This window comes from Canis lupus, chromosome 33, assembly GCF_048164855.1.
Source record: "Canis lupus baileyi chromosome 33, mCanLup2.hap1, whole genome shotgun sequence".
Lineage (NCBI taxonomy): Eukaryota > Metazoa > Chordata > Mammalia > Carnivora > Canidae > Canis > Canis lupus.
Window position 1 is genome coordinate 209,324 of NC_132870.1, and position 27,582 is coordinate 236,905.

The following is a 27,582-nucleotide window of genomic DNA, read 5'->3' on the forward strand; positions in this document are numbered from 1 at the left end:
TTTCTTTTTAGTGAACATAAGAAAACGACTGATAATATTTGTGTAAATGATAAAATTCAAACTTTTATGCAAAATTAGAATTCTCTTAAACTTGTGTCCACTACTGTGACCTTAACAAATTCCCAATACCTAAAAAGACTTTTCTGATGACAGAGAATGTGGCTTTTTGATATTATATAATGAAATATGTTATCATTTTAAAGATCTACATTATTTAGCAAAACAATATTTTCTAAATGACTAATCATGATGTTAAAAAAGCATGCATGGGTAAAAGATCTATTCGAAGTACAAGATAGACAAATGGATTTCAATGTAACAGGGTAAGAAAAATTCACTGATACACTTCAGATTCCACAATGCAACCAACTTTTAACAAACTACCACTGTCAAATTTTGGTATAGTAACAAAGTTCTGGGTATGTAATCAATAAAGAATACTCACAATTAACTAAAAGATCAATCATTATACTCTTCCATTTTGCAAGTACATTATACTCTTCCATTTTGCAAGTGAAGCTAAAGTTTCTTCATATATCTCAATCAAAACAACATGTCACAACTAACTCAATGCAAATGCAAATAAGAGAAACAAGGTATCTTTTATTAAGCTATTAAATAGATTTGCAAAAATATAAAGCATTGTCATTGCCACTCATCTCACTATTTTTTATTTTGTTAGCTGCAGTGATGCCAGCAGCTGGGATAGCACAAGAGACCATGTCAGCAGTGCTGGCACACACAAGTTTGGCACATCAAGGTTCTAGCATAGCAGTGACAACAGTGTTATGGGACTAGGTGTGGTGTGAGTTCAATGGCAACAGGAGATGGCACCTTTGCAAACATATCTGTACCCAAGATGATGGCATCACACAGCTGGTAGCCACATACAAATCAGTGACCTGAGTAGTAGATGTCACCATGGGAAACAGAAAGAAAATCACGAAGTGACTGCTTCATGAAAACCAAGATGTCTAATTTAGTGAATTCAGGGGATCACTCCTAGAAACAGTATTATAGCTAAGAGTGAGTAGAGGTAGGGTGGTAAATATTTGAGATCCTATAAAATCAGGGGGGTAGAGAAATAAGAGAATACCCTTACTTTAACTCTAGATTGGGGTACCCCAGAAAATATGAGTCAGAACTATACCTCTCAGCAAATCCATCCATATGAAAGAAATCATGGTGAAGGAGCTCAGCACAGAAGGGTCTTTTGTCTGGGTCAATATGTAAGCATTTCTGGAAAACCAAGGAATATACACAGCTCATATCAAAGAAAAACTGGTTACATTTACATTTCTAAATATAGAAAAATAGAAAATCACTCTTTATAGTCAATGAATTTTAAAAATGTATAATAAATGATAAAGAATAAAGTACAAATCTAGACCATGACCACCAATGGCTGCTAATATCACAAAAAGAAAGACCACCATGTCTCTAGATGGAAATACATAAACTTCTTATGATGTACTCTTGTCAAAAATCAACCTGATTCTGATCAAGCTCTAGCTCTACTATGAGTTTATAGGAAATACAGAACATAGAGGAACATATTAAACTATACTATGTAGAAAATTCTAAGGGTCAAATAACCTACTTTATCAAATAAATGACTAGGTTTAAACAAAAAGAAAGAGGTGGATATGAGCTTGTAAATTAAGATATATCAACCAATTGTGATCTATACACTTCATGTGGATCCTAATTCAAACTATAAAAAGAAATTATGAGAAAATCAATGAAATATTGAGCACTGGTTATTTTGTAATATTAGGGAACTGTAAATTTTTATTTAATGCCCTTGCAGAATGGAAGGGAAAGGGCTTATTCTGTGTATATTACTGTGCTGGATACCTTACATAGGTATATTTTATTATAATGCAGGTCTTGTTCTGATTTATTGGAACCACTCAATGCCAGTAAAAATAGGAGTAACTCAATAAATAGCTTTAAGTGAACAAGTTCTACAAATAATTAAGGTATTTATGAGTGAAATAATATAGTTTCTGGGATTTGCTTCAGAATACTACAAAAAACAAAGTTGAGATAGGTAAAAGATTGTCAAAAGGTTGTTAATTGCTGCAGCTAGGTAAGTACAGGAGGGCTCATTATACTACTATATTCTTTCTACTTTCTTTTCTATATTTGAAATTTTCCATAATAAAATGTTTAAAAGTGGGATCCCTGGGTGGCGCAGCGGTTTGGCGCCTGCCTTTGGCCCAGGGCGCGATCCTGGAGACCCGGGATCGAATCCCACATCGGGCTCCCGGTGCATGGAGCCTGCTTCTCCCTCTGACTATGTCTCTGCCTCTCTCTCTCTCTCTCTGTGACTATCATAAATAAATAAAAATTTAAAAAAAAAAATAAATAAATAAAAAATAAAAATAAAAAAATTAAAAAAAAAATAAAATGTTTAAAAGTTACATAGTTCTAAGGGACATAAATTGGATAATAGTTTTACCTTAATTCCCTTTAAATCTTTATAAATAGGTCATAAAGCTGGTCTCAATGAAAAATATTTGAATCCATTAGAAGATTATGTAGAAAAGCAGCAATGTATTCTACTAAGAACTTGTTATTTTAAAAAAGAACCTGTTATAGTTTTTTAAGCTTAGTAAACTTTTTTAATGGGTTATTTCAAAAATTTAAAAAGCAAAAAATATCTTGAGTAAATGTCATATGATCCTGGTATTTCAGCTATACTGTAATTATTTTATCAATACTTCAGGACAGTTCTAATTAATAAGAATTTTTTGAGCTAACAATTTGAAAGGTCCAGTGAGAATTTCCCAGTTAGTATCTTCTTCAAAGAGAAGGCAAAGGTGAGGATCACTTGTAAATTAGCTTCAGTGAATCCAGGGGCTAACCAAAAGCCTCTTCAACGATACAGTATAGGTCATGATCCTATGCCCTACATTTTATATTTTGCTACTTCTTTACCTTTCTTTTTTATTTCCTTATTCTACTTTTCTTCTCTTTTCTAGTTACATAGGCCTGCATTTTAAGTATTAAACATTAAAAAGATATTGTTGTGAGGAAGGATGTTTTCACTTAAAACATGCTAGATAATACTAAATAGTTTCTTAAGACAAGCAAATTTTTTTTTAACTTTTATTTATTTATGATAGTCACACAGAGAGAGAGAGAGAGAGAGAGAGGCAGAGACACAGGCAGAGGGAGAAGCAGGCTCCATGCACTGGGAGCCCGATGTGGGATTCGATCCCGGGTCTCCAGGATCACGCCCTGGGCCAAAGGCAGGCGCTAAACCGCTGCGCCACCCAGGGATCCCAAGACAAGCAAATTTTTTAGGCCTTTCTCTCTGAATATCCTCCTGCTAAATTATTTAACCTCTTTCTAAATATACAAAAATAAAATCAATAGAAGAGTACCTGGTTGTCTCAGTCAGTGGAGCATGTAACTCTTAATCTTGTGGTTGGGAGTTAGAGCTCCAAGTTGAGCTTAAGAACCTACTGGCAGGGGGTATCTGGGTGGCTCAATTATTTAAGCGTCTGCCTTCAGCTCAGGTCACGATCCCAGGGTCCTGGGGTTGAGCCTCCACTCTGAGCAGGGAGCCTGCTTCTTCCTCTCCTCCCCACTTGTGCTCTCTGTCTCTATCTCTGTCTCTCTCTCTCTCTTAAATAAATAAATAAAATATTTTTTAAAAAAGGAGCCTACTGGCAGGAAAAAAAAAAAAAAAGGCAAGAATGGGTGGGAGGCGGTCTTCTGGCTGGCTCAGTTGGCAAAACATGGGACTCTTGACTTCAGAGTACAGCTCTTGATCCCAGAGTCGTAAGTTTGAGCCCCATGTCAGGGGTAGAGTTTACTTAAAATAAATAAGTCGATTAAATTAAATTAAATCAATATTGAAATTTTTTACCTAAAATATCAACTAGACAAGAAAAAGAGAAAATCAAGTCTCTATAACATAAATTCACTATAAGAAAGTAAACAGTTTGATTACCTTTGCTAAATCTATCACAACTTCAGAAAGCTTGGGATAGCGTCTTTCAAGAGGTTCTATTTCCTTGATTTCAGGCAACCTTACTCCAGCAAACATAGGATTTTTATAAAACAGCTCCTGATGTCTTGGAATTAGATTACCTGGAAGTGAGAAAAGCACACATCTCTGTCATTATACATCATGACAGAAATGGCAAAGAAACATATAATGTGGACGGGACCAAAGAGTAGAACACTGCTTACAGACTTGAGACTCTCAGCATGCAAAATCAACCAAAAACTGTGTTCTCAGGGTGGTGCACCTGGAGGTCTTCATTCACAATGGTGTTGATGCAAGTCAACTAAAGAAAATTAACATTCTTATCTCAACCTACTCATTTAGAAAATTCAAAACCACTATATATAGAACTGAAGTTACAAGGGAACACAGAAAAAGGACAAGTAAAGAATGTTATAATTTTTTAGATACTTCTAACAACAAAGCATAAAGTGCCATCCAAAACAATGAAAATATTATTAGTCATATGATCAAAATCTAATCTAGATAATCAGTTCCACTCTTTTTGAGAATTTAATTCTAAAATTAAAATCAAATTGTTTTAATTTAAAAAAATTAAAACATCTGTTGATTTTGTACCTATGTCTAAGGTCTGATTTGAGCACTTTTTCTTTGACTTCAGTGCCTAATCGAGTTTAAAACAACTATGAAGCTAATATTTCAACAAATGTAAGAAGACTTTGATAGTCTAGGTTTAAAATTCTGTCCAAAGCACTAAGATTAAATTACCTAAAAAGGAATGCCTGGGTGGCTCAGCAGTTGAGCGTCTGCCTTTGGCTCAGGGCGTGATCCCAGAGTCCTGGGTTTAGTCCCACATCGGGGTCCCTGCAGGGAGCCTGCTTCTCCCTCTGCCTGTGTCTCTGCCTCTCTCTGTGTGTCTCTCATGAATAAATAAATAAATAAATAAAATATTTTTTAAAAAGTAAACTACCTAGAAGTCTCTGTGTCTCAATTTGAAGGTGAATATGAGGGTAATAGTAATAGTACACCAAATGCTTGCTAACCCAAAGAAAAAAAAATGATCATTTGCATCATTTACATGTGATTTACTGAATGCAAAAGTACAGAGAAAATTTACAGTCTTTGGTCTTTGTGTGGAGTGGGACAGGAGGGTATATGAGAGCATGAATAAGACCATACGTCAGACAAACCAAAGCCAGGCTGAGAAGAATTAATATACATAGATAGTTGAGATTTTCCTATTTGCTCTCTACTGTCAGCTAAAACACATATCATCTTTAATATACCAACAACTTGTAAAATCAATACAAACAAAAACATGAGGGAAAAAAATTCTAAAATTTAAAATGCAGATGCATAATCTTACCTAAACACATCATAATATGATATAGCTGATCAATATCAGAATCTCCAGGAAAAAGGGGTTCCCCCATGAGCATTTCAGTTACCAGACAACCAATGGCCCATACATCAACAGCCCTGAAATAAAAGCAATGTGGTATAAAGTCTGGCATCCTACGATGTTTATTGTGACTGCTAGTGATAAGCTTTAAAATACCCATAAAAATACATTTCCCTATAAAGTTAAAATACTAATTCCCAATTTTACCCAAGTTATATTTCCAGGAACTTCAATCATAAGAGGGAAAAGGCTTCTGAAAAGTCAAAATTGTTATTATGTGTACATTATTCTGGAAATAAGCCTTTTGGGTTTTCATCTGGAGCCTATCTATTCTTTGTTTATACATAATTCTAACAAGGTTGATCGGCCTATCCCACCACACCCCGAAAACAGCATACCAGAAGGCTGTTGGAGACACATTCAGTAACAGCAAGGAGAACTGAAAGCTAACAGGGGAAATATAGAAAAACTGTCTTAAAAATCAGTCACAAGAACTTAAAGAAGAATATGCTGGTGTCCTTAGCATAGAGACAACTACCTTGAAATTGCTTAAGGTCATAGCTGAATTATACAATGGTATAGGGGAGCCTGGGTGGTACAATCGGATGGGTCTCCAACTCTTGGTTTCAGATCAGGTCATGACCAGGTTGTGAGATCGAGCCTCATATTGGGATCCATGCTTTATGCAGAGTCTGCTTAAGACTTTTTCTCCCTCTGCCCCTCTCCCTCCTCCAAAAAAAAGCAATCTTTTTCTTTTTTAAAAAACAATCTTTTTAAAAAATAAAATAAAATGGCACAAAGGTTACTATATAACAATAAAATGGGAACTCAGTGTAATTAAGAAAATATTAAATGATGTGTGCACTGAAAACACAGAAAGTAAGAAAACATTTTAGGAAGATTTCTACCAAAAGCAGTAAAGGTTGCCATCCCTTCTTATCTAAATAATTCATTTGTGCAGATAATTTATTTTAAAAACATCTTACTCAAAAAAAAATCATCTTACTCAAATATGTTTCTACCCCCATCCTTGCCATCTTCACCTTGCCTCATTCCAACACTGTCAGATTTAGCCAATCAACATTCCCTCTCTTGACTCCTAACTCTGGAAAACAAACAAAAGGTTGTGGAAGGGGAAATGGGTAGGGAGATGGGGTGACTGGGTGACAGGCACTAAGGAGGACACTTGATGGGATGAACACTGGGTGTTATACTATATGTTGGCAAATTGAATTTAAATAAAAATTAAAAGAAATAAAAAGAAATTTTAAAAAACACTTCCTCTCTTTACAAGTGATAAATATATCTATTTCCAACCCGTGGTAAAATATAGCCCACTTACTCACCTTGACTTCCCTACCTTTAAAATAAGTATGCTTTCCCCAACTCATTGCACCAAAAACATTTAAAGAGGAGGCTCCCAAAAGAATAAGTCAGTTCCCTAAGTGCAAAACTTCCTTTCAGTGCTATAAGGATCTTTGATTAAATTAGAAACATATTATCAGGAAAAAGTTATATTATCAAGAAAAAAGGATTAAACCTGCCCTCCACACCCTCATGGATGTCTTACTTGCCATACTTGACATCACCGACCAATAGTTCTGGGGCTCTGTACCATCGGGTTGCCACATAATCAGTATAAATTTCCCCAGGAGCTGCCAATGTTCGTGCAAATCCAAAATCACATAACTTGACAACACCAGACTGGGAGACTAATATGTTCTCTGGCTTTATATCTCTGTGTATAATCTAAGACAAAAAACAGAATATGGCATATATTGGGACATCAAGTTAAGCAAATTATTTTTTGAGGACCTGCCATGTGCAGGGTACTATTTTTCTCCCTATAACAAATACAAGTAAAAGCACATAAAATCGTTCCTGGCTCTCAAGTAATTGGGACCTGGCAAGGCAAGAAATACTAATGCTTGAAATTTCACTTAGACAATCAAAGATATTGGATGAAATATATATTATTAAATACCAAATCAACTGTTCTGTTAATGACTACTCACTCTCAAGACTAACAGATAACAGAGTAAGGCTATCATTGAAGACTAGAGTGGTCATGGAAAATTTTAATGAAGGGCTGGGTTCTAAGATAGGTCTTTAATACTATATGCAACCTGGATAAATGGAAGGACAATCCAAATGAAAGTAACAAGGAGAGCAAAAGACTGAATTTGAGGGGCACCTAGGTGTCTCAGCTCCAGGTTGAGCATCTGACTTGATTTTGGCTGAGGTCATGATCTCAGGGTTGTGGGATCCAGCCCCAAGTCCCACTCCCTGTTCAGCGGGGAATCTGCTTCTCTCTCTCTCCATCTCTTTCCCTCTCTCTGTCTCTGTCTCTCTCAAATAAATAAATAAATAAATAAATAAATCCTTTTTAAAAAAAGAAAAAGAGGGATGTCTGGGTGGCTCAGTGGTTGAGCACCTGCCTTTGGCTCAGGGCATGATCCTGGAGTCCTGGGATCAAGTCCCACATTGGGCTCCCTGCAGAGAGCCTGCTTCTTCCTCTGCCTGCGTCTCTGCCTCTCTCTCTCTGTCTCTCATGAATAAATAAATAAATAAATAAATCTTTAAAATAATTAATTAATTTTAAAAAAGAAGAAAAAGTGAAGACAAAAATAGATCAGGAAACTCTAGGGAAATATTTTTCTAAAGTGGAGGTTATACACTAGGGAGGAAGGCTGCTTCAACTGCCAGACTGGGAAGTCTGAGTTTGTGTCAAGGCAATGGAAACCCATGGAAGTGACATAATCAATATGGTGTTTAAAGATATTGGCCATAAATAAACTAAATTAGAAAGAGGGAGAGAGGCCAGGAGAAGAACACTGGGACATTATGAGATGGTAAGAACCTAAACTAGGCTGGTGTTCAGAGAAATGGAATGGAAAAGATACAATTTAGAAATATTCTCAATAAAAATCAACAGAATTTAGGAAGTAATCTCAGATATTTTACTTAAACCTGGAAATCTAAATCTAAATCTAATGGTGGTTCCATAAAAAGAAGTCTTAAAAAAGCTAGCTCTGATGGAATAATTACTAGTTTAGTTTTAGCCATATGGGCTTTTAGGTGGAAACATTCATCAGGCAATTAGAAATGTAAAAAGGGTACAACAAAGTCAGTGGTTAAGATTTTTAAAGGAGAGACTATGGAAGCAGAAAACAGGATGCTGGGAGACAATACTAAAAATCCACAGCTAGGCCAAGTAAACTACTAGGCCTCATTCTCTAATACACATAAGCTTCATTTTGAAAATTTTTATAATATATTTATTTTAAACTCTTTCAGAGGACCAGCATCCTAAATAGCAATCTGTCACTGCTGAGCATTTTGCATAGGCTACCAACTTCTGTCTCATCCTAGACATCCGGGTGAGGTCACAGGGTCAGCCCCATATCTACTATTAGCATTTGTTACTTATACAATCACACACATTTTAAAATGCGATTTAAAAATATTTGGTAAGGGGTGCCTGGGTGGCCCAGTCAGTTAAGCATCTGCCTTCAGCTCAGGTCATGATCCAGGGTCCTGAGATCAAGCCCAGCATCAGGCTCTGCTCAGCAGGAAGTCTGCTTCTCCCTCTCCCTCTGCCATTTCCCCTGCTCTCTGACTCTATCTGCCAAATAAATAAAGTCTTTAAAAAATATATTTCAGGGGATCCCTGGGTGGCGCAGTGGTTTGGCGTCTGCCTTTGGCCCAGGGCGCGATCCTGGAGACCCGGAATCGAGTCCCACATCGGGCTCCCGGTGCATGGAGCCTGCTTCTCCCTCTGCCTGTGTCTCTGCCTCTCTTTCTCTCTCTCTCTCTCTCTGTGACTATCATAAATAAATAAAAATTAAAAAAAATTAAAAAAATAAAAATAAAAATAAAAATAAATATATTTCATAAAACTGGCAGAATCAGGGTGTCTGGCTGGCTCAGTGGTTTGGCGCCTGCCTTCAGCTCAGGGCGTAATCGTGGATCCCGGCCCCAGGATTGCGTATCACATGGGGCTCCCTGCACAGAGCCTACTTCTCCATCTGCCTGTGTCTCCCTCTCTCTGTGTCTCTCATGAATAAACAAATAAAACCTTAAAAAAACAAACTGGGCAGAATCAATGTGTTGAGTTATTTATTTTATACTTACAAGTGTCATTTCACCTACAGGTGCTTTTATATGATTCTCAAAGGATATAAAATCATTGTGATAGACAACAGAGTAAAAGCAGGGATTTTCATATTTCACAACTAGGCAAGAGAATCTGAACTTAAAATTTGTGCTTGGGATCCCTGGGTGGTGCAGCGGTTTGGCGCCTGCCTTTGGCCCAGGGTGCGATCCTGGAGACCGGGGATCGAATCCCACATTGGGCTCCCGGTGCATGGAGCCTGCTTCTCCCTCTGCCTGTGTCTCTGCCTCTCTCTCTCTCTCTGTGACTATCATAAATTAAAAAAAAAAAAAAAAAAAAAAAAAAAAAAAATTTGTGCTTTTCACTTAGCAAATGTCACCTAAAAAACAAAAAACATGGGCTCCTGGTGGCTCAGTTTCCGCTTGGGTCATGATCCCAGGGTCCTGGGAATAAGCCCTGCATCAGGCTCCCTACTCAGTGGGGAGTCTGCTTTTCCCTCTCTCTGCTACTGCCCCAGCTTGTGTGCTCTCTCGCTGGCTTACTCTCTCTCTCAAACAAATAAAATCTTTAAAAAAAAGAGGCAAACAAATAATTTAATATGCATAGCTGAAGTATTTAAAGTTGAAGTGTACTGATGTCTGCAACTTATGCATAAATAAATAACACAGGTTAATGGGTAGATAAATGAATGACTACATGAATAAATATCATATAGCAAATACAGTAAAATGTTAACAGGTAAAGAATTCATGTGGTAGTTGTGTGGGTATTCATGTACACTCTATTCATGTACACTCTTTCATTTTTCAGTATCAACTAAAATTTTTATAATAAAATGTTGGAGGAAAGACCACATTATGATGAAACATGAAAATTGGCAAATATCAAAGTAACGTGGTTCATTCAATTATTTGACTGGTCCAAACTTCAGGCAAGTGTCTCATTAAGTGATGATATCTGGTAAGTTAATTGTTGGCAAAATAGTTATTTAAACTAAACACTTACATTGTGACTGTGACAAAATCCAATTCCATTAATAATCTGAAACAAATACTTTTGAACCAGTTGGTAGTCTAGTCCATTGGGAAAGAGCTCCAAGTCATCAAGAATTGTATGGTCAACAAATTCAAAGACTAGGTACCATCGTTTTTTTTTCTTACACACTTCCAACAGATTCACCAGATTTTCATGCCTCAGTTGCTGTTGTAAAAAAAAAAATGCAAAATCATTTTTACAACATCAAATTATTTAGCAATAAGTCACAATATAAAATCTTAGTGTGGGACGCCTGGGTGGCTCAGGGGTTGAGCGCTTGCCTTTGGCTCAGGGCATAATCCTGCGGTCCTGGGATCAAGTCCCACATCAGGATCCCTGCATGGAGCCTGCTTCTCCCTCTACTTCTGTCTCTGCCTCTGTGTGTGTGTTTCTCATGAATAAATAAACAAAATCTTTAAAATATATTTTTTATATTTATACATATAAATATGTATTTTGAATATACATATATATATATTTATTTATACATACATATTCTGGTCTTTCAATTATAGTTAAAAGACCATACTGCCCAATTCTCCTCTCAGAGAATACAATAAAACCAAGAAAAGGCTCTATCTTTGATAAAACTAAGCAGGATCTATGACCCCCACTACAGCAAATGAGGTGAGACTGACAAATGTAGTCAAGGTCAAACAGAAGTTTAGGAAGATACCAAGAGCCTGTGGTTAAAAAGCTGGTAGAGCAGAGTAATCCAAAATTGGTGACATAACCCAAAAAGGAAAAACAAAAACAAAAAACTCCTTCTTTGATTAGTAGGAACAAGATTCATGGGCTGTCAGTGAAAGCAACCCTAGAACTGAATGGTACCAAGGAACAGCAGGGAAGGGAGGCCTGAATAATCACACAGAAACTCATTTGCTGGAAGCAATCTCTTGGTAAGGCCAAATGTAAGGCAAAATAACTCATTGTGAGCAAACCAGCAAATGCAAGGATAACAGAAGTCAATCCCACAAATCAAGCTTGCATTGTAAGGAACATCACTGTGAACCATGGTGGATTTCTGCTAGACTGGAACAAGATCACAGCTTGTCCCCCAAATGAACCTTCTATAAATAGCTAGTCCAGGAAGGGCTCACTTTGTTACAAGATAAGAAATAATCAAAAAGAAACCAATCTTGGATCTATTCAAAGATACTTTAAGAAAGGAGGAAAGACGGAGAAGGAAACAGAAATGGTAGATGAACATTCATCTGAAAATGTTGCCGTGATGAAAGGGAAAGAAACCACTAGAACACAGCCCTGAAAACCTTCAATCAAAGAGAGATCTAGGAAATTTATACCCAACAAAATTGCCATTCAAGTAAAAGATGACAGCAAAACATTTTGAAGATGAACAGTGAATCCATTAGTGTGGGACTAAGTCTTAGACAAATGTTGGCATCATGGTCACAAAACAGAAAGTGAATATTTAAAACCTAACAGGCACTAATGATATTACTAACAAATTTTGAAGAAATAAGATACAAACAAAAGTGTATATATGCTGATTTCCTTGTCAGTGGGTCAGAATTATATTTTCAACCTGAAATTTTAAATTATAAGACATAATTAAAGGTTTAATGGTAAACAGTAAGATAAATAAGATGTCTTCGAAAATCAGATGAGTTAAAAAAATAATAAAAGAAAAAAATCAGGTAAGTGGAGAGAAAAGGAAATAGAAACATAATAATTACTTTACAAAGGATTAAGTATATTGCAAATGCTGTAGTTATAAAGGTAACAAATAGTAAAATATAAAACCTGTCTAAATTACCAAAGGAAACTAATCAATATTTTAAAAATAATTCAAAGATTATATAGAAAATATTTTTAAAGGTGAACTAAAACAGTATATTATAAATACTAATAACAAATATTTATATACTCCTTACTATGTTCCAGACACTATTCAATCATAAAAACCTATGAAATAGGTACCATTATTATTTTGTTTTATAGGGGAGGAAACCAAAGCACACAGAGATTAAGTAACTTGTCCATGATCACATAGCAGTAATTGTCAAAGGCAGAATTAGAACCTAGTCACTGTGCCCTCTGTCTTTTCCTGAAAACATTTCATTTTTCTTTAGTTATCCTTCATGTCCAGAATGTATGCCATGTAAGCACATCCAGACTTGCAGCTAATTTGAATGTAAAATATTTAGATTTCTTACTCTTAACCACTAAGCCATAATGACTCTTAAAGGGGAAAAAATGATAATTAGACGGTACTTGTCTGTTACATCATAACTGTAAATGGGCTAAACTCATCTATTAAAATAAAAGATTGCAGATTGAATCACAAAGCACTTTCCAAATATATCACTGGTTAAGTGAATTAAGGTGTATCCATACAATGAAATAAACTGCAGCAATTAAAAAGAAAAAAGAAGTTTTATGTCCACTGATACACAATAATCACTAAGATATATTAAGTGAAAAAAGTAAGAGGAAGGTCAGTGTGTAGAGTGTTGCGATTTGACATACACTCACATACTGCTCCATATACATCCATATTTTTGTATATGAATAAAATCCCTCTGATGGATACAGAGGGTATAGCTAAATAGCCAACATGCAAAGGTGGCAAGGAAAGCCATTCAAATTTTATAGCATATTTATGTGTTACCTTTTCAAAAATCAAGTAGATAAATAAATAAAATATGCATTAGTGTGTTAAAAGATAAACTGAAGCACATTAAAATTTATGTGGGATTATTTGATCAAACACCAATTTACACAGGGCATTATCAAACTGAAAGAAGTGCGGAGCACTCTAATGGTAGAAGCTAAAGAAAAGGCTTTCATAGAGCAGATGTGGAAGCAAAGTGAGGAAATTATCTGGTTGGCTGTTTTGTATGTGGTTGCATCATTTGGGAAAGCCTCCTTTGCTGTTGGTTAGTGGTTGTTTTTAAGTTACAGTATTTTAACTGGAGCAGACTCACAAGTGAAAACCTTTGCAGGAACCAATGCCAAGGCAGGAAAATCTGAACCGTAATTGACAAATTACTGGATGCTCAGTGTGGACAAATCTAAAAGTTCAAAAACTCCAGAAGAACCCAGTTTCAGAGGGGCCCCACAATATTGTGAGATTTATCTCCAGGAGCTCAGCCAGATCCCCAAGGAAATTTTGGAGAAAACTCTCTTCCCCCTTCCATAGGAGGAAGAAGAGGGAGCCATTCTGAAACATGCCAGAGCTCTGTTCTTAACAAGGCCTACCATCAGCAAAAACTAGTTGAGCAGTGTCTAAGCAGCTGTGGTATTATCTAACTGGCCTGGGAAAGAGAAATATCCAACTTCATCCTACTCCAGCCATCCTGTCCCACCTAAGGCAGGGAGGAAAAAATGAGAAACACTTTCAAAGTTCACTCTCCAGAAGTATAAGTAGACTAAAAGACTGACACCTATCATAGTACTATAAAGCTCTTCCCCTCCCCCACACCTCAACTCCAGGTTACTAAAGCCTATTTACAGCAGTTCCTATTATCCAGGGCATCATGCCCAGCTATCAAGAAAATATTACAAGATATATCAAAAGGCAAAAAAACAACTTAAAGACACAGAACAAGCATTGAAACCAGACATGGCAGGGATGCAGGAATTTAAAGCAACTATAATTACTATGCTAAAGGGCTGTAATGAGGAAAGTCGACAGCATGCAATAACAGATGGAGATGGAACCAGAGATGAAAATCCTAAGAAAGAGCCAAAAAGAAATGCTGGAGGTAAAAAACACTAACAAAATGAAGAATGTCTCTGATGGGTTTATTCATAGAGTAGACACACCTCAGGAAAGAATCTCTAAGCTAGAGGATATGTCAATAGAATTCTCAAAAACCAAAAAGGGAAGAATAAGGAAAAAAAAAAAAAGACTATCCAAAGACTTCGAGACAACTATAAATGGTATAACATACATGTAATGAGAGTACCAGAAGGAGAAGAAAGAGAGAAAGAAACAAAGGAAATATTTGAAACAGTAACGATAGACAATTTCCTCAAAATTAATGTCAGATACTATATCACAGATCCAGGAAGCTCAGAGAACACCAAGCAGGATAAATGCAAGAGAAAAAACAAACAAATGTTAGCATATCATTTTCAAAATATAGAAAATAAAAGATGATGAAAAAAATACTGAAAGAAGCCAGAGGACAGAAGCATCTTACTTATGCAGAAACAAAGAATTACATCCAACTTCTCCTCAGAAACCACGCAAGCAACAAGAGTGCAGTGAAATATTTAAAGTAGTGATAGGAAAAAAAACCCACCAATCTAGATTTCTGTATACTGAAAAATAATCCTTCAAAGGTAAAGGAAAAATAGAATTTCAGAGACAAACATAAATTGGGGAAATGTGTTGCCAGTGGACCTGCCTTGCAAGAAATGTTAAAAGAAATTCTTTATAGAGGGATCCCTGGGTGGCGCAGCGATCTGGCGCCTGCCTTTGGCCCAGGGCGCGATCCTGGAGACCCGGGATCGAATCCCACGTCAGGCTCCCGGTGCATGGAGCCTGCTTCTCCCTCTGCCTGTGTCTCTGCCTCTCTCTCTCTCTCTCTGTGTGACTATCATAAATAATAAATAAAAAATTTTAAAAAAAGAAATTCTTTATAGAGAGAAGGAAAAAATATAGGCCAGAAAATCTGATCTATATAAAGGAAAAGCATCAAAGGATTAAGTAAAGGTAAAATAAAAACTTTATTTTTCTTATTCTTAATTGACATAACAGTTTGTTCAAAATTACAATAGCAACAATGTATTTGACTATATATGCTTATGAATATATCTTATGTATGCATATGCTTAGGTATGCTTATATATAAGTGAGATGAATGGCAGCAATGATACAAAAGACAGGATGAAGGAATTAGGATTACTTTATTATTATACATTACTCATATGAGTAATGAAGCGGTACGGTGTTATCCGAAAATGGATTCGGATTAGTTGTAAATGTATGTTGCAAATTGTAGGGTAACACTTAAAAAAAAAGTTTAAAAAGAATGATAACTGATACGCTAAGAAAGGAAGAAAAAAATGGAATCATATTAAATGCTCAATTACACCCACAAAAGGCAGTAAAAGAATAGGAGACAAATACAGAACAAGGGCAACAAATTGAAAATAGTAACAAATATGGTAGATAGTAACTCAGCTATATCAATAGTCAGTTTGAATGTCAATGACCTAAATGTACCAATTAAAAGACACACAATATCAGAACAGATCAAAACACACCTTACTATAAGTAACCTACAAGAAATACACATTATGTATAAATTAAAAGTAAATGGATGGAGGGGCACCTGGCTGACTCAGTCAGTAGAGTTTGCAATGGTTGATCTCAGGGTTATGAGTCTGAGCATCATGGTGGGTGCAGAGATTACTTAAAAATAAAATCTTTAGGGATGCCTGGGTGACTCAGCAGTTGAGCATCTGCCTTTAGCTCAAGGTGTGATCCTAGTCCCGGGATCAAGTCCCATATCGGGCTCCCTGTAAGGAGCCTGCTTCTCCCTCTGCCTGTGTATCTGCCTCTCTCTCTCTCTCTCTCTCTCTCTCTCTCTGTCTCAAATAAATAAATAAATAAATAAATAAATTCTTTTAAAAATAAATAAAAGAAAATCTTTAAATAAATAAGCTAAATTAAATGGGTGAAGAAAATACACCACACTAATCAAAATAAAGCAAGAGCAGTCATATTAATTCCAGAATAAGCCAAACTACCAAGTAAGAAAGGTTATCAAAGATAAAAAGGGTATTACATAATGAAAAGGGTGTCTATTCCCCAAAGAGACATAACAATTCTTAATATGTATGTGCCTAACAACAGAACATCAAACTATATGAAACTGATAGAAACTATAAAAACTGATAGAACTGCAGGGAGAAATAAACAAATCCACTATCATAGTTGGAAACATCAACCATTCCTCTCAGAAATAGACCCAACAGGTAGAGAATCAGTAAGGACACAAAGTTGAATTCAACAACACCACCGACACCATCAACCAACTTCATATAATTGACATAATCTACATATCTATAGATTATCCAACAGCAGAATTCATGTATTTTTCAAGTTCAAATGGAACATTCACCAAGACAGGCCACACTGTAGGCCACAAAACACATCTTAACAAATTTAAAATAATAGAAATCATACAGTCTTTGCTCTTGTGCCATAATGGAATTAAACTAGAAATCAGGAGCTCCTGGGTAGCTCAGCAGTTGAGCATCTGCCTTTGGCTCAGGGCATGATCCTGGGGTCTGGGATCAAGTTCCACATCAGGCTCCTTGCAGGAGGCCTGCTTCTCCCTCTGCCTGTGTCTCTGCCTCTCTTCCTCTGTGTCTCTCATGAATAAATAAATAAAATCTTTAAAAAAATAAACTAGGAATCAATAACAAAAAGATACCTGGGAAATTCTAAAATATATGGAGATTAAACAATACACTTCTAAAATGAAAATATCAGTTATGAGTTCCACCTTTCTCTTTCCCTCTAACTCTTTCTTTGTGCTTTTATTTTTAAAAGTCAATGACAATATTTGGTAGGAGTGGGTAATACACCAACTCTCCTATTGAGAATTCTTAAGAAGTTGGACAAATGCAATTCTTGATTTCCAGGTTGAGTATAGAGCTTACTTAAAATTTTTTGAGGGAACTTGAAATCAGAAAAAGTGATAGAGCAGATTTAGAACCAAATAAAAATTTTAGACCAGAAAAGTATAATAATTTCTGTTACAATAACAATAGACTACATAATTTATAACAACTCTCATACTCGGTACAAGTAACATAAAAATATTACTCAGAACAAAAATATAAAACCACTATTCTAAGGGACAAGAGAAATAAGATAGTAAAGCATATCTAGATTAGGATCTTTTTTTTTTTTTTTAAGATCTCATTTATTTATTCATGAAAGACACACAGAGAGAGGCAGAGACACAAGCAGAGGGAGAAGCAGGCTCCATGAAGGGAGCCCAATGTGGACTCGATCCCAGGACCCTGGGATCATGACCTGAGCCAAAGGCAGATACTCAACCACTGAGCCACCCAGCTGCCCCTAGACTAGGATCTTGAAGACAGAGACCCAGGGCAGTGAGCTAAGCAATTAGAGTTGTGTTGTTTTGTTTTGTTTTGTTTGTTTTGTTTTGTTTTGAAACCTAGACACATACCAATTCAGAGAGAAGATTAAGAGTTTGAGCGGCACTTTTGACAATCTTGGGGCTTAACATAATAGTGATTGGTGTCCGGGGCCCATCAAGGTAAAAAGAAGGGGTACAGCCTGATGAGATCCTTTCACTTTGGGTTGGTCCTAAAAGTCCACAAACTATAAGGCTGAATAATAAATAGGCATTCTCATGGACTACAATTCAAATTCAAATAATGTAAATTCTTCAAATTAGATTAAGATGATGGTACAATGTTAAGTTTCCTGGAGTGCCCTGAAGAGCCTCAATAGAAGCAAATGTTACTCCTCTCAGGGGAACCGATCTCATCCCGAGACTCAAGCTATGTGTACAAATTTAAAAATTAATATAGGCATATCCAGAAGTTAATTTAATAAAAAAACAAATGAAACAAAAAAACAATAGAAATAAAAATATGAGAGATCCAGATAATTAGGTACTAGATACAGACTATAGAAAAGACTAAATAGTCAAGAAAGCACAATAAAGAGTTTTGGCAGCAAACTGGAAACTATTTTAAAAATCCAATGGAAAAAAAATCCAATTAAAAATTAAAAATATATTTTAAAAAATATATTAAAAATTATATTTTAAATTAGAATTAAAATATATTTTTAATCAAGAAATCAATGCTTAAGTATAAAAGTAGATTGGGGGGGCACCTGGGTGGCTCAGTGGTTGAGCCTTTGGCTCAGGTCGTGATACTGGGGTCCTGGGATCAAGTCCCGCATCAGGCTCCCCACGGGAAGGCTGCTTCTCCCTCTGCCCATGTCTCTGCCTCTCTCTCTCTCTGTGTCTTTCATGAATAGATAAATAAAATCTTTTTTAAAAAAGTAGATTGAAAATAGTTGAAACAGAATTACTGAATTGGAGGATTAGTCAGAAGAAAACATCTAGAATGAAGCAGGGAAAAATGAAAGGTTGAAAAACAAAGAATAAGACAATGGGGAGAGGTCTAATATATGAAACTGAATTCTTTTTTTTTTTTTTTTTGACTGTATTTATTTATTTGAGAGCAAGAGTGTGAGAGCATGGTGGGAGCGGGGGTGGGCGGGGCACTGAGAGAGAAGCAGGCTCCCCGCTGAGCAGGACCCCAGGATCATGAGCCCCGTGGAAGGCAGACCGTCTTCTGCTCAATGGACTGAGCCACCAAGGTGCCCTGAAACTGAATTCTTAAATGGGGAAGAGAGAATAAGACAGTAGGAATACATGAAACAATAATAGCTAGGAATCTTCTACAAGGGACAAACGACATTTTACAGATACAAGAGACAAAAATTCAAAACAAATAAATACCAAAAAAACCATATCAAACCACACTATTGTAAAATTGCTGAAAATCAAATCAAAGAGAAAACCTTAATGCATCCAAAAGAAAAAAAAAACATACTAAGAAATATCTGACATTTCAATAGAAGGAATGAAAACCAGAGGAACAGTGGAATGATATCTTGAACACACTGAATTTAATGAACTGCCAATTTAGAATTCTATATCTGGTGGAAACAATCTTTTAAACACAAACTAAAATAAGGACGTTTTTCAGACAAACAAAAATGGACATTTCTTACCAGTGGATCTGCTTTAAAGAAAATAAAAGATATGTTTTAAATACAAGGGAAATGATTCTAGACAGAAGCTCAGAAATGTAAGAATGGTTGATGAGTAATGGGAAGGGTAAATATTAAATATATCCTAATAAATACTGACTGAACAATTTTGGGGAGGGATTTAACTTTATATAGAATTAAAATACATAGCAGGGATATCACATATATCTGTAGTGATTCACTAGAGTGAATATGACTGTGAGATACTGGCACAAACTTAGACAAATAGACCAATGGAACAGAATAAAGAGTAGAAAAGCCACCACTACATATAAGAACATATGGCAGGGATCCCTGGGTGGTGTAGCGGTTTAGCGCCTGCCTTTGGCCCAGGGCACGATCCTGGAGACCCAGGATCAAATCCCACGTCGGGCTCCCGGTGCATGGAGCTTGCTTCTCCCTCTGCCTGTGTCTCTGCCCTCCCCCCCTCTGTATGTGTGACTATCATAAATAAATTAAAAAAAAAAAAAAGAAAAAAAAAAGAAACATGGCAAATGAGGAATTCAGAGCAATGGAGAAAAGATGGTATATTCAATCACTGTTTCTGGAACAACTGGACATCTAATTTACTTTACTTATTTTTCCTTTACTGGAAAAGATATTGAAAAAGATATTTTTCCAGTAAAGGAAAAATAAGACTTGACTGTGCCATACACCATAATTAAGATCCATTCTAGATTTATTGAAATATAAATACAAAAACCAAAGCTATTAATTTTCTAAATGATAGTATAGAAGGATACTTTAATCTCTAAGTAATAAAATACTTCTTAAGTAGATATAAATGGCACCAACCATTAAAGAAAATATTTAAAATTTGACTACACTGAAATTAACAACTACTGTTGAGTAAAAGATAACATTAAGAGAGTGAAAAGAAAGCTTTTATGAAAATAATAACTAAAATTAAACTATAGTGGTTAATAATGCATGTTTATTTAGTAAATGTGTGTGTGGGAGAATCATGGAAACAATAAACATGCAAGTCAGGACAGTGTTTATCTTAAAGGAGAAGGCTAGAGTGACTGGGATAGGACAAGAAAGGGGTTGTTGATAGTGTTTTATTTGTTGACCTGGTGGTGGTTCTATGCACGTTTGCTTTCCAAATTTTAAGTAGCCAGAAAACAAAACTAACTTATGTGGGTTAAAATTAGGATAGCTTGGGGCGCATGGGTGGCTCAGCGGTCAAGTGTCTGCCTTCAGTTTGGGGAGTAATCCTGGAGTCCTGGGATCGAGCCCCACATCAGGCTCCCTGCATGGAGCCTGCTTCTCCCTCTGCCTGCATCTCTGCCTCTCTCTCTCTCTCTCCCGAATAAATAAATAAAAATCTTAAAAAAAAGAAAAAAGAGCAGCCAATTGGACTGACACCTGACTTCCTGAGAGCCACAATGGAAGCTGGAGGAAAACAATGTCACTTTCACTTACTGAAAGAAAATAACTGCCAACCTAAAATTCCATGCACAATAAAAATATCTTTCAGGGATGACAGCAAAAAAAGACACTTTTATGCAAACTAAAATTGAAATATTTTGTCTACAGTAGATCCTCACAGAAGGAAATCATAAATAATATACACCAAGAAGAAAAGAGATCCCAGATAAATGGCCAGGGATGCAGAAGAAAAGGGAGAACAAAGAAAGTTATAGGTAAATATAAACCTCAATGAACAGTAAATAATAATTGTCTTGTGATGTTTAAAAAATATGTAAGAGTTAATATTTGACAGTGTCCACATATAAGATGGAAGAGAATACCAGAGATAAGTATTTTTTTTTAAGATTTTATTTATTTATTCATGAGACACACACACACACAGAGCGAGAGAGGCAGAGGCACAGGCAGAGAGAGAAGCAGGCTCCATGCAGGGAGCCCAACATGGGACTTGATCCTGGGTCTCCAGGATCACGTCCTGGGCTAGGCGGTGCTAAACCGCTGGGCCACCGGGGCTGCCCCAGAGATTGTAAGTATTGTAAGGATTTATATTACCTAGAAGAAGAATACAAGTATTGAATAATGTTGGACTTCAACATTATTCTATGTTAACCACTAAAAAATGAGAAATATGGTGTATAATTTTCAAATTATTAGAGGGAAATAAAGAAATGATAAATACAATTAATCCAAAGAAAGAAAAGAAAAAGAAATACATGGGGCACCTGAGTGGCTCTGTCTGTTTAGTGTCCACCTTCAGCTCAGGTCATGATCTCCGGGTCCTGGGATCGAGCCCCACATTAGGCTCCCTGCTTAGCTGGGAGTCTGCTTCTCTCTCTCCCTGTACCCCTCCCCCTGCTTGTGCTCTCTTTCTTTCTCTCTCTCTCAAAAAAATAAATAAAATTTTAAAAAAAGAAAAAAGAAATACAAAAGCAGTAAGACAAATGGCACATATTAAGGTGGTAAATTTATATTGAAATATACTAGAAATTACATTATGTGTAAATAGACTAAATATTCCAATTAAAAGGCAAAGTTTGTCAAACAGGATAAAAAGCAAAATGTAACCATATAATGTTTACAAGAGACTCATCCAAGCAAGAATTGAGAAACCTTGAAAGTAAAAATGTATAAAAAGATATACTATGCCAACACTAAACAAAATTAAACTAGTGTACCATTATTAGTTTCAGACAAAACAGACTTTAAGACAAAACATTAACAAGTTATTTCATGATGATAAAACATTTGATTCAACATGAATCTATAATAATTCTAAATGTAATGTACTAATAACTTTTCTGTTTATAAAGTTAAACATTAAATGAACTACAATAAAATACAGACAAATCAATAATCTCAGAGGAAGATTTTAACATATTTCTTCTCAGTACTAGATAGAAAAAGCATTCCAAAAAATCAGTAATAATTTAGAAGATTTAAATAACACAATTAAACAAACTTTACTTAATAGAATACTTTTCAAGCACACAAGGAATTTTTTTTTAATTTATGATAGACACAGAGAGAGAGGCAGAGACACAGGCAGAGGGAGAAGCAGGCTCCAGGCAGGGAGCATGATGCTGGGACTTGATTCCAGAACTCCAGGATCATGCCCTGGGCCAAAGGCAGACACTCAAACAGAGCCACCCCAGGTATCCCAAGGAATTTTTTTTCATTGACTTACACTCTGAACCAAAAGAGAAAGTATCAAAATATTTGAAAGGAATAAAATGTCACATAGTATATATTCAGATTACAAGAAATTATAGCAAAAGTAAATAGCAGGGGAGGGAAACCTAGAAAATTTCCACATATTTAAAAATTAAGGAAATTTGGGGCACCAGGTGGCTCAGTCAGTTGATTGGCTGCCTTTGGCTCAGGTCATGATCCAAGGGTCCTGGGATTGAGCCCCACTTCTCTCTCTCTCTCTCAAATAAATAAGTAAAATCTTTTTAAAAAATTAGGATAGTTGTGACCTGGATAGAGGATGGAGCCTGAGCAGAGAGCCTGCTTCTCCCTCTGCCCTCCATCCACCACCCTGCTCTGCTTGTTCACTCACTCTCTCTCTCTCTCAAATAAATAAATAAATAAAAATATTTTTAAGAAAAGAAATATAGGGGCATCTGGCTGGCTCTGTCAGTAAAGCTTGTAACTCTCGATCTTACAGACATGAGTTCAAGCTCCACATTGAGTGTAGAATTTACATGAAAGAAAGAAAGAAAGAAAGAAAGAAAGGGAAAGAAAGAGAGAGAGAGAGAGAGAGAGAGAGAGAGAGAAAGAAAGAAAGAAAGAAAGAAAGAAAGAAAGAAAGAAAGAAAGAAAGAAAGAAAAGAAAAGAAAGAAAAGAAAAGACAAGACAAGACCTTGAGAGCTTGTTTGTAGGTTCTGGCAAGAGAGCATAGCTACTCATATCCTCTTGACCAAAGAATGATCCTCCTCTATCCAGGAAGGTGGTCCTCTTAGTTTGAGTGTACAGCTTCAGGAGGGACACACATCGAGCCATAAGGGAGGAACTGGGACACCAACTTAGCCAGCCAGATCATCCAAGCCAACCCTTGTGATCAATGGGGTGACAGATGTCACAACCAGATCACCCTCACATACAACCCCTATCAAAATACCATCAACATTTTTCACAAAACTAGAACAAATAACCCTAAAATTTGTATGGAACCTAGAAAAGACCCCAAATAGCCAAAGAAATGTTGACAAAGAAAACCAAAGTTGGAGGCATCACAATGCCTGACTTCAAGCTGTATTACAAAGCTGTGATCATCAAGACAGTGTGGTACTGGCACAAAAACAGACACACAGATTAATGGGACAGAATAGAGAACCCAGAAATGAGCTCTCAACTCTATGGTCAACTAATCTTTGACAAAGCAGGAAAAAATATTCAATGGGAAAAAAGACATTATTCAACAAATGGTGCTGGGAAAATTAAGACAGCCACATGCAGAAGAATGAAACTGGGCCACTTTCTTACACCATACATTAAAATAAACTCAAAATGTATGAAAGACCTAAATGTGAGACAGGAATCTATCCAAATCCCAGAGGGAAACATAGGCAGAAAACCTCTTTGACCTCGGCTGCAGCAACTTCTTGCTAGACACATCTTCAAAGGTAAGGGAGGGGGCACTTGGGTGGCTCAGTAGTTCAACATCTCCCTTTAGCTCAGGTCATGATCCTGGGGTCCTAGGATTGAGTCCTACATCGGGCTCCCTGCAGGAAGCCTGCTTCTCCCTCTTCCTGTGTCTCTGCCTCTCTCTCTGTGTGTCTCTCATAGATAAATAAATAAATAAATAAATAAATAAATAAATAAATAAATAAAATCTTTAAAACAATAAAGTCAAGGAAAACAAAAACAAAAATGAACTATTGGGACTTCATCAAGATAAAAAGCTTTTGCATGGCAGAGGAAATAGTCAACAAAACTAAAAGAAAACCTACAGAATGGGAGAAAATATTTGCAAATGTCTTATAAGATAGAGGGCTAGTATCTAAAATCTATAAAGAACTTATCAAACTCAACATCCAAAAAACAAAAAATTCAGTCAAGAAATGGGAAGAAGATATGAGCAGACATTTCTCCGAAGAAGACATACAATAGCAATAGTCATGCCTTGGATAAACCTGTGGCTACGATACTCCCACTGTGCAAAGCTCGAAGAAGACATACAAATGGTCAACAGACACATGAAAAAATGTTCAACATCACTTGGCATCAGGAAAATACAAATCAAAAAAAAAAAAAAAAAAAAGGAAAATACAAATCAAAACCACAATGAGATACCACCTCACACCAGTCAGAATGGCTAAAATTAACAACTCAGGAAACAATAGATGTGAGCAAGGATGCGGAGAAAGGAGAACCCTCTTACACTGTTGGTGGGAATGCAAACTGGTGCAGCCACTCTGGAAGATAGTATAGAGATTCCTCAAAAAGTTTAAAATAGGGGCACTTGGGTAGCTCAGTCAGTTAAATATCTGCCTTCAGCTCAGGTCATGATCCCAGGATCCCTCTACAGCTCCCTCTGCTTGTGTGTGCTCTCTCTCAAATAAATAAATAAAATTAAAAAAAAAAAAAGTCAAAAATAGAGCTACCTGATGACCCAGCAATTACACTACTAGGTATTTATCCAAATGATACAAACATAGTGATTTGAAGGGGCACCTGTACCCCAACATTTATACCAGCAATATCCATGATAGCCAAACTATAGAAAGAGCCCAGATGTCTACTGACAGATGGATAAAGAAGATGTGGATAAATATATAATGGAATATTAGTCAACCATCAAAAAGAATGAAATCTTACCATTTGCAACGACATGGATGGAACTAGAAGGTATCATGTTAAATGAAATAAATCAGAGAAAGACAAATATCATATGATTTCATGCATATGTGGAATTTAAGAAACAAAACAGATGAACACGGGGAAAGGAAGATAAAATAAGACAAAAACAGAGTGGAAGAGAAACCATAAGAGACTCTTAACTATAGGAAACAAACTGAGGGCTGCTAGAGGGGAGGTGGGTGAGAGGATGGGGTAAGTGGATGATGAGAACTAAGGAGAACTCATGTGATGTGATGAGCACTGGGTGTTATATGCAACTAATGAATCACTAAATTCTACTTCTGAAACTAGTAACACACTATATGCTAATTAAACTGAATTTAAATTAAATTTTAAAAGAAATACAAAATAGAGAAGATCAAACATTGATTCTTTCTAAAGATAAATAAAATTGATAAACTTTTGGTGAGACTGATTAGAGAGAGATCACATAGCGGGCCTGAGATTCACAAAGGTTTGCTTGCAAAGTGAGCTCTTGGTTGGCACTTGGGAACTTGGATTTCATGAAAGTTCCCTTCATTTCCAGAACTGATAAAGTGGCTCAATGTGCAAAAAAAAAAAAAAAAAATGTTGTTGGGATCCCTGGGTGGCGCAGCGGTTTGGCGCCTGCCTTTGGCCCAGGGCGCGATCCTGGAGACCTGGGATCGAATCCCACGTTGGGCTCCCAGTGCATGGAGCCTGCTTCTCCCTCTGCCTGTGGCTCTGCCTCTGTCTCTCTCTCTGTGACTATCATAAATAAATAAAAATTTTTTTGAAAATGTTGTTTATGGTGAATATCTGTATTCCTTCTGGGATTCTGGAATTTTGGTATGAGCCAGGCAGAGGGTGTCTACATGAACATCCCCCAGTAAAAACCCTGGACACTGAATCTACTGAATTTCCTTGGTTAACAATATTTCACATATGTTGTCACAGCTCATTTTGGTAAAAAAATAAGTGTGTCCAGTGGGACTCCACTGGAAGAGGATTCTTGGAAACCAGTGTGACTAGTTTTCTCTGGAATTTACCCCATGTGCCTTTTTCCTTTGCTGATTTTGCTTTATATCCTTTCACTATAATAAATCACAACCATGAGTACAACTAAATGATGAGTGCTTGAGTCCTCATATTGAGTCACAGATGATGGAGTGGTCCTTAGGACCCCCAACGCAGATGATAGATAATGTATTGATCGATAGATCAATAGATAGATAGGCAGATAGATACAGAAAGAAGCAACAAATACTTTAAAAATCATGTTTACAGTCATAGGATAAATTGAATATGCATATACAATAATTTTATTTGTTTATTGCCAAAAAATTTATATCTTAAATCTTGGTATGGAAATTAATGTAAAAACAGTAATTTTTCTCTAAAAATGTAATCTTGATCAAGAAACAACTAATTTTTTAACTCAATATTGATACTTACTCACCTTTAGTAACTTGATTTCTCGCATAGCAATTTTTTTAACCGTTTTGTCATCATCACTTTCTAAGAACTTCTTGATGGCCACAATTCTTCCACTATCTTTATTCCTACACTTCATCACCATCCCATAGCTCCCTTCTCCAACCAATCCTAGGTTCTCATATTTTTCCATTTTGATTCAAAAACAGTAGGAATTCTTCTTGCTGTGGGAGCCAAAACATAGAGTTAATAATGTTGAGTATATTAATTTCCTCCACCTTTCCAGTAAATTAATTCTTCCCCACTTGTTTTCCATATTAGAGTAGTCACTGTGTCAATGGCTGTTCTGTTCTGACTCACTATTTCTTACTATTTCCACATCTAAGCTATGTTTTCAGATTATTTCATATAGACATTTCATAATAGACAAGAATTAAAGCCATTAAATTTAAATTATTAGACGCCATGTTAATGAAATTCTATATATTTTTTCTATATATTTTTGATACAGATAGAACAATGCTTGAACTATCATAAACAGCAATTATAGCTTACTTTAGAAAAACACAATTTCTTTTCACTCAGAGGTGAAAAAGCACAAATGAGTTTTATTTTGTTTTTTAAGATTTTATTGTTAAGTAATCTCCGCACCCAAGTGGGACTCCCACTCACAGTCCGGAGATCAGAGTCACTCATCCTACCAACTGAGCCAGCCAGGGGCCCCAGTGAGTTTGGTTTTAGTGAAGACCAAATTTATTTATTTATTTACATCAGATTTTAAAAAGCAAAGTTGAGGGGCACCTGAGTGGCTCAATCGGTTGAGCAACTGCCTTCTCTCAGGTCATGATCCCAACTCCCAGGATTGAGCCCCACATTGGTCTCCCTGCTCCCTGGGGAAGTTGCTTCTCCCTCTGCCCCTCGCCCAGCTTGTGCTCTCTCTCTCATTCGCTCTCTCTCTCAAATAAATAAAATCTTTTTTTAAAAAATAAAAGTGAGGTTGAGGGGCGTGTGAGTTGCTTAGTTGGTTAAGCAATGGACTCTTAGTTTCCACTCAGGT

General features: G+C 36.3%; 1 protein-coding gene across 4 annotated transcripts in view; it reads right to left on the reverse strand.

Moving 5' to 3' along the window:
* CDKL2 (cyclin dependent kinase like 2) overlaps positions 1 to 27,582 on the reverse strand; it is a 48,752-nt gene that overhangs the window by 17,735 nt on the left and 3,435 nt on the right. For all 4 annotated transcript variants that reach the window (XR_012023413.1, XR_012023414.1, XM_072810625.1 and 1 more), the window contains exons 2-7: positions 26,551 to 26,749; positions 10,504 to 10,698; positions 6,955 to 7,133; positions 5,349 to 5,461; positions 3,965 to 4,104; positions 1,151 to 1,239 (exon numbers count right to left, since the gene is read on the reverse strand). Coding sequence is in view for 2 of the 4 variants with exons in the window: in XM_072810625.1 (XP_072666726.1) it covers positions 1,151 to 1,239; positions 3,965 to 4,104; positions 5,349 to 5,461; positions 6,955 to 7,133; positions 10,504 to 10,698; positions 26,551 to 26,718 (884 nt within the window). In the remaining 2 variants the exon portion in view is untranslated. The remainder of the gene's footprint in view (positions 1 to 1,150; positions 1,240 to 3,964; positions 4,105 to 5,348; positions 5,462 to 6,954; positions 7,134 to 10,503; positions 10,699 to 26,550; positions 26,750 to 27,582) is intronic.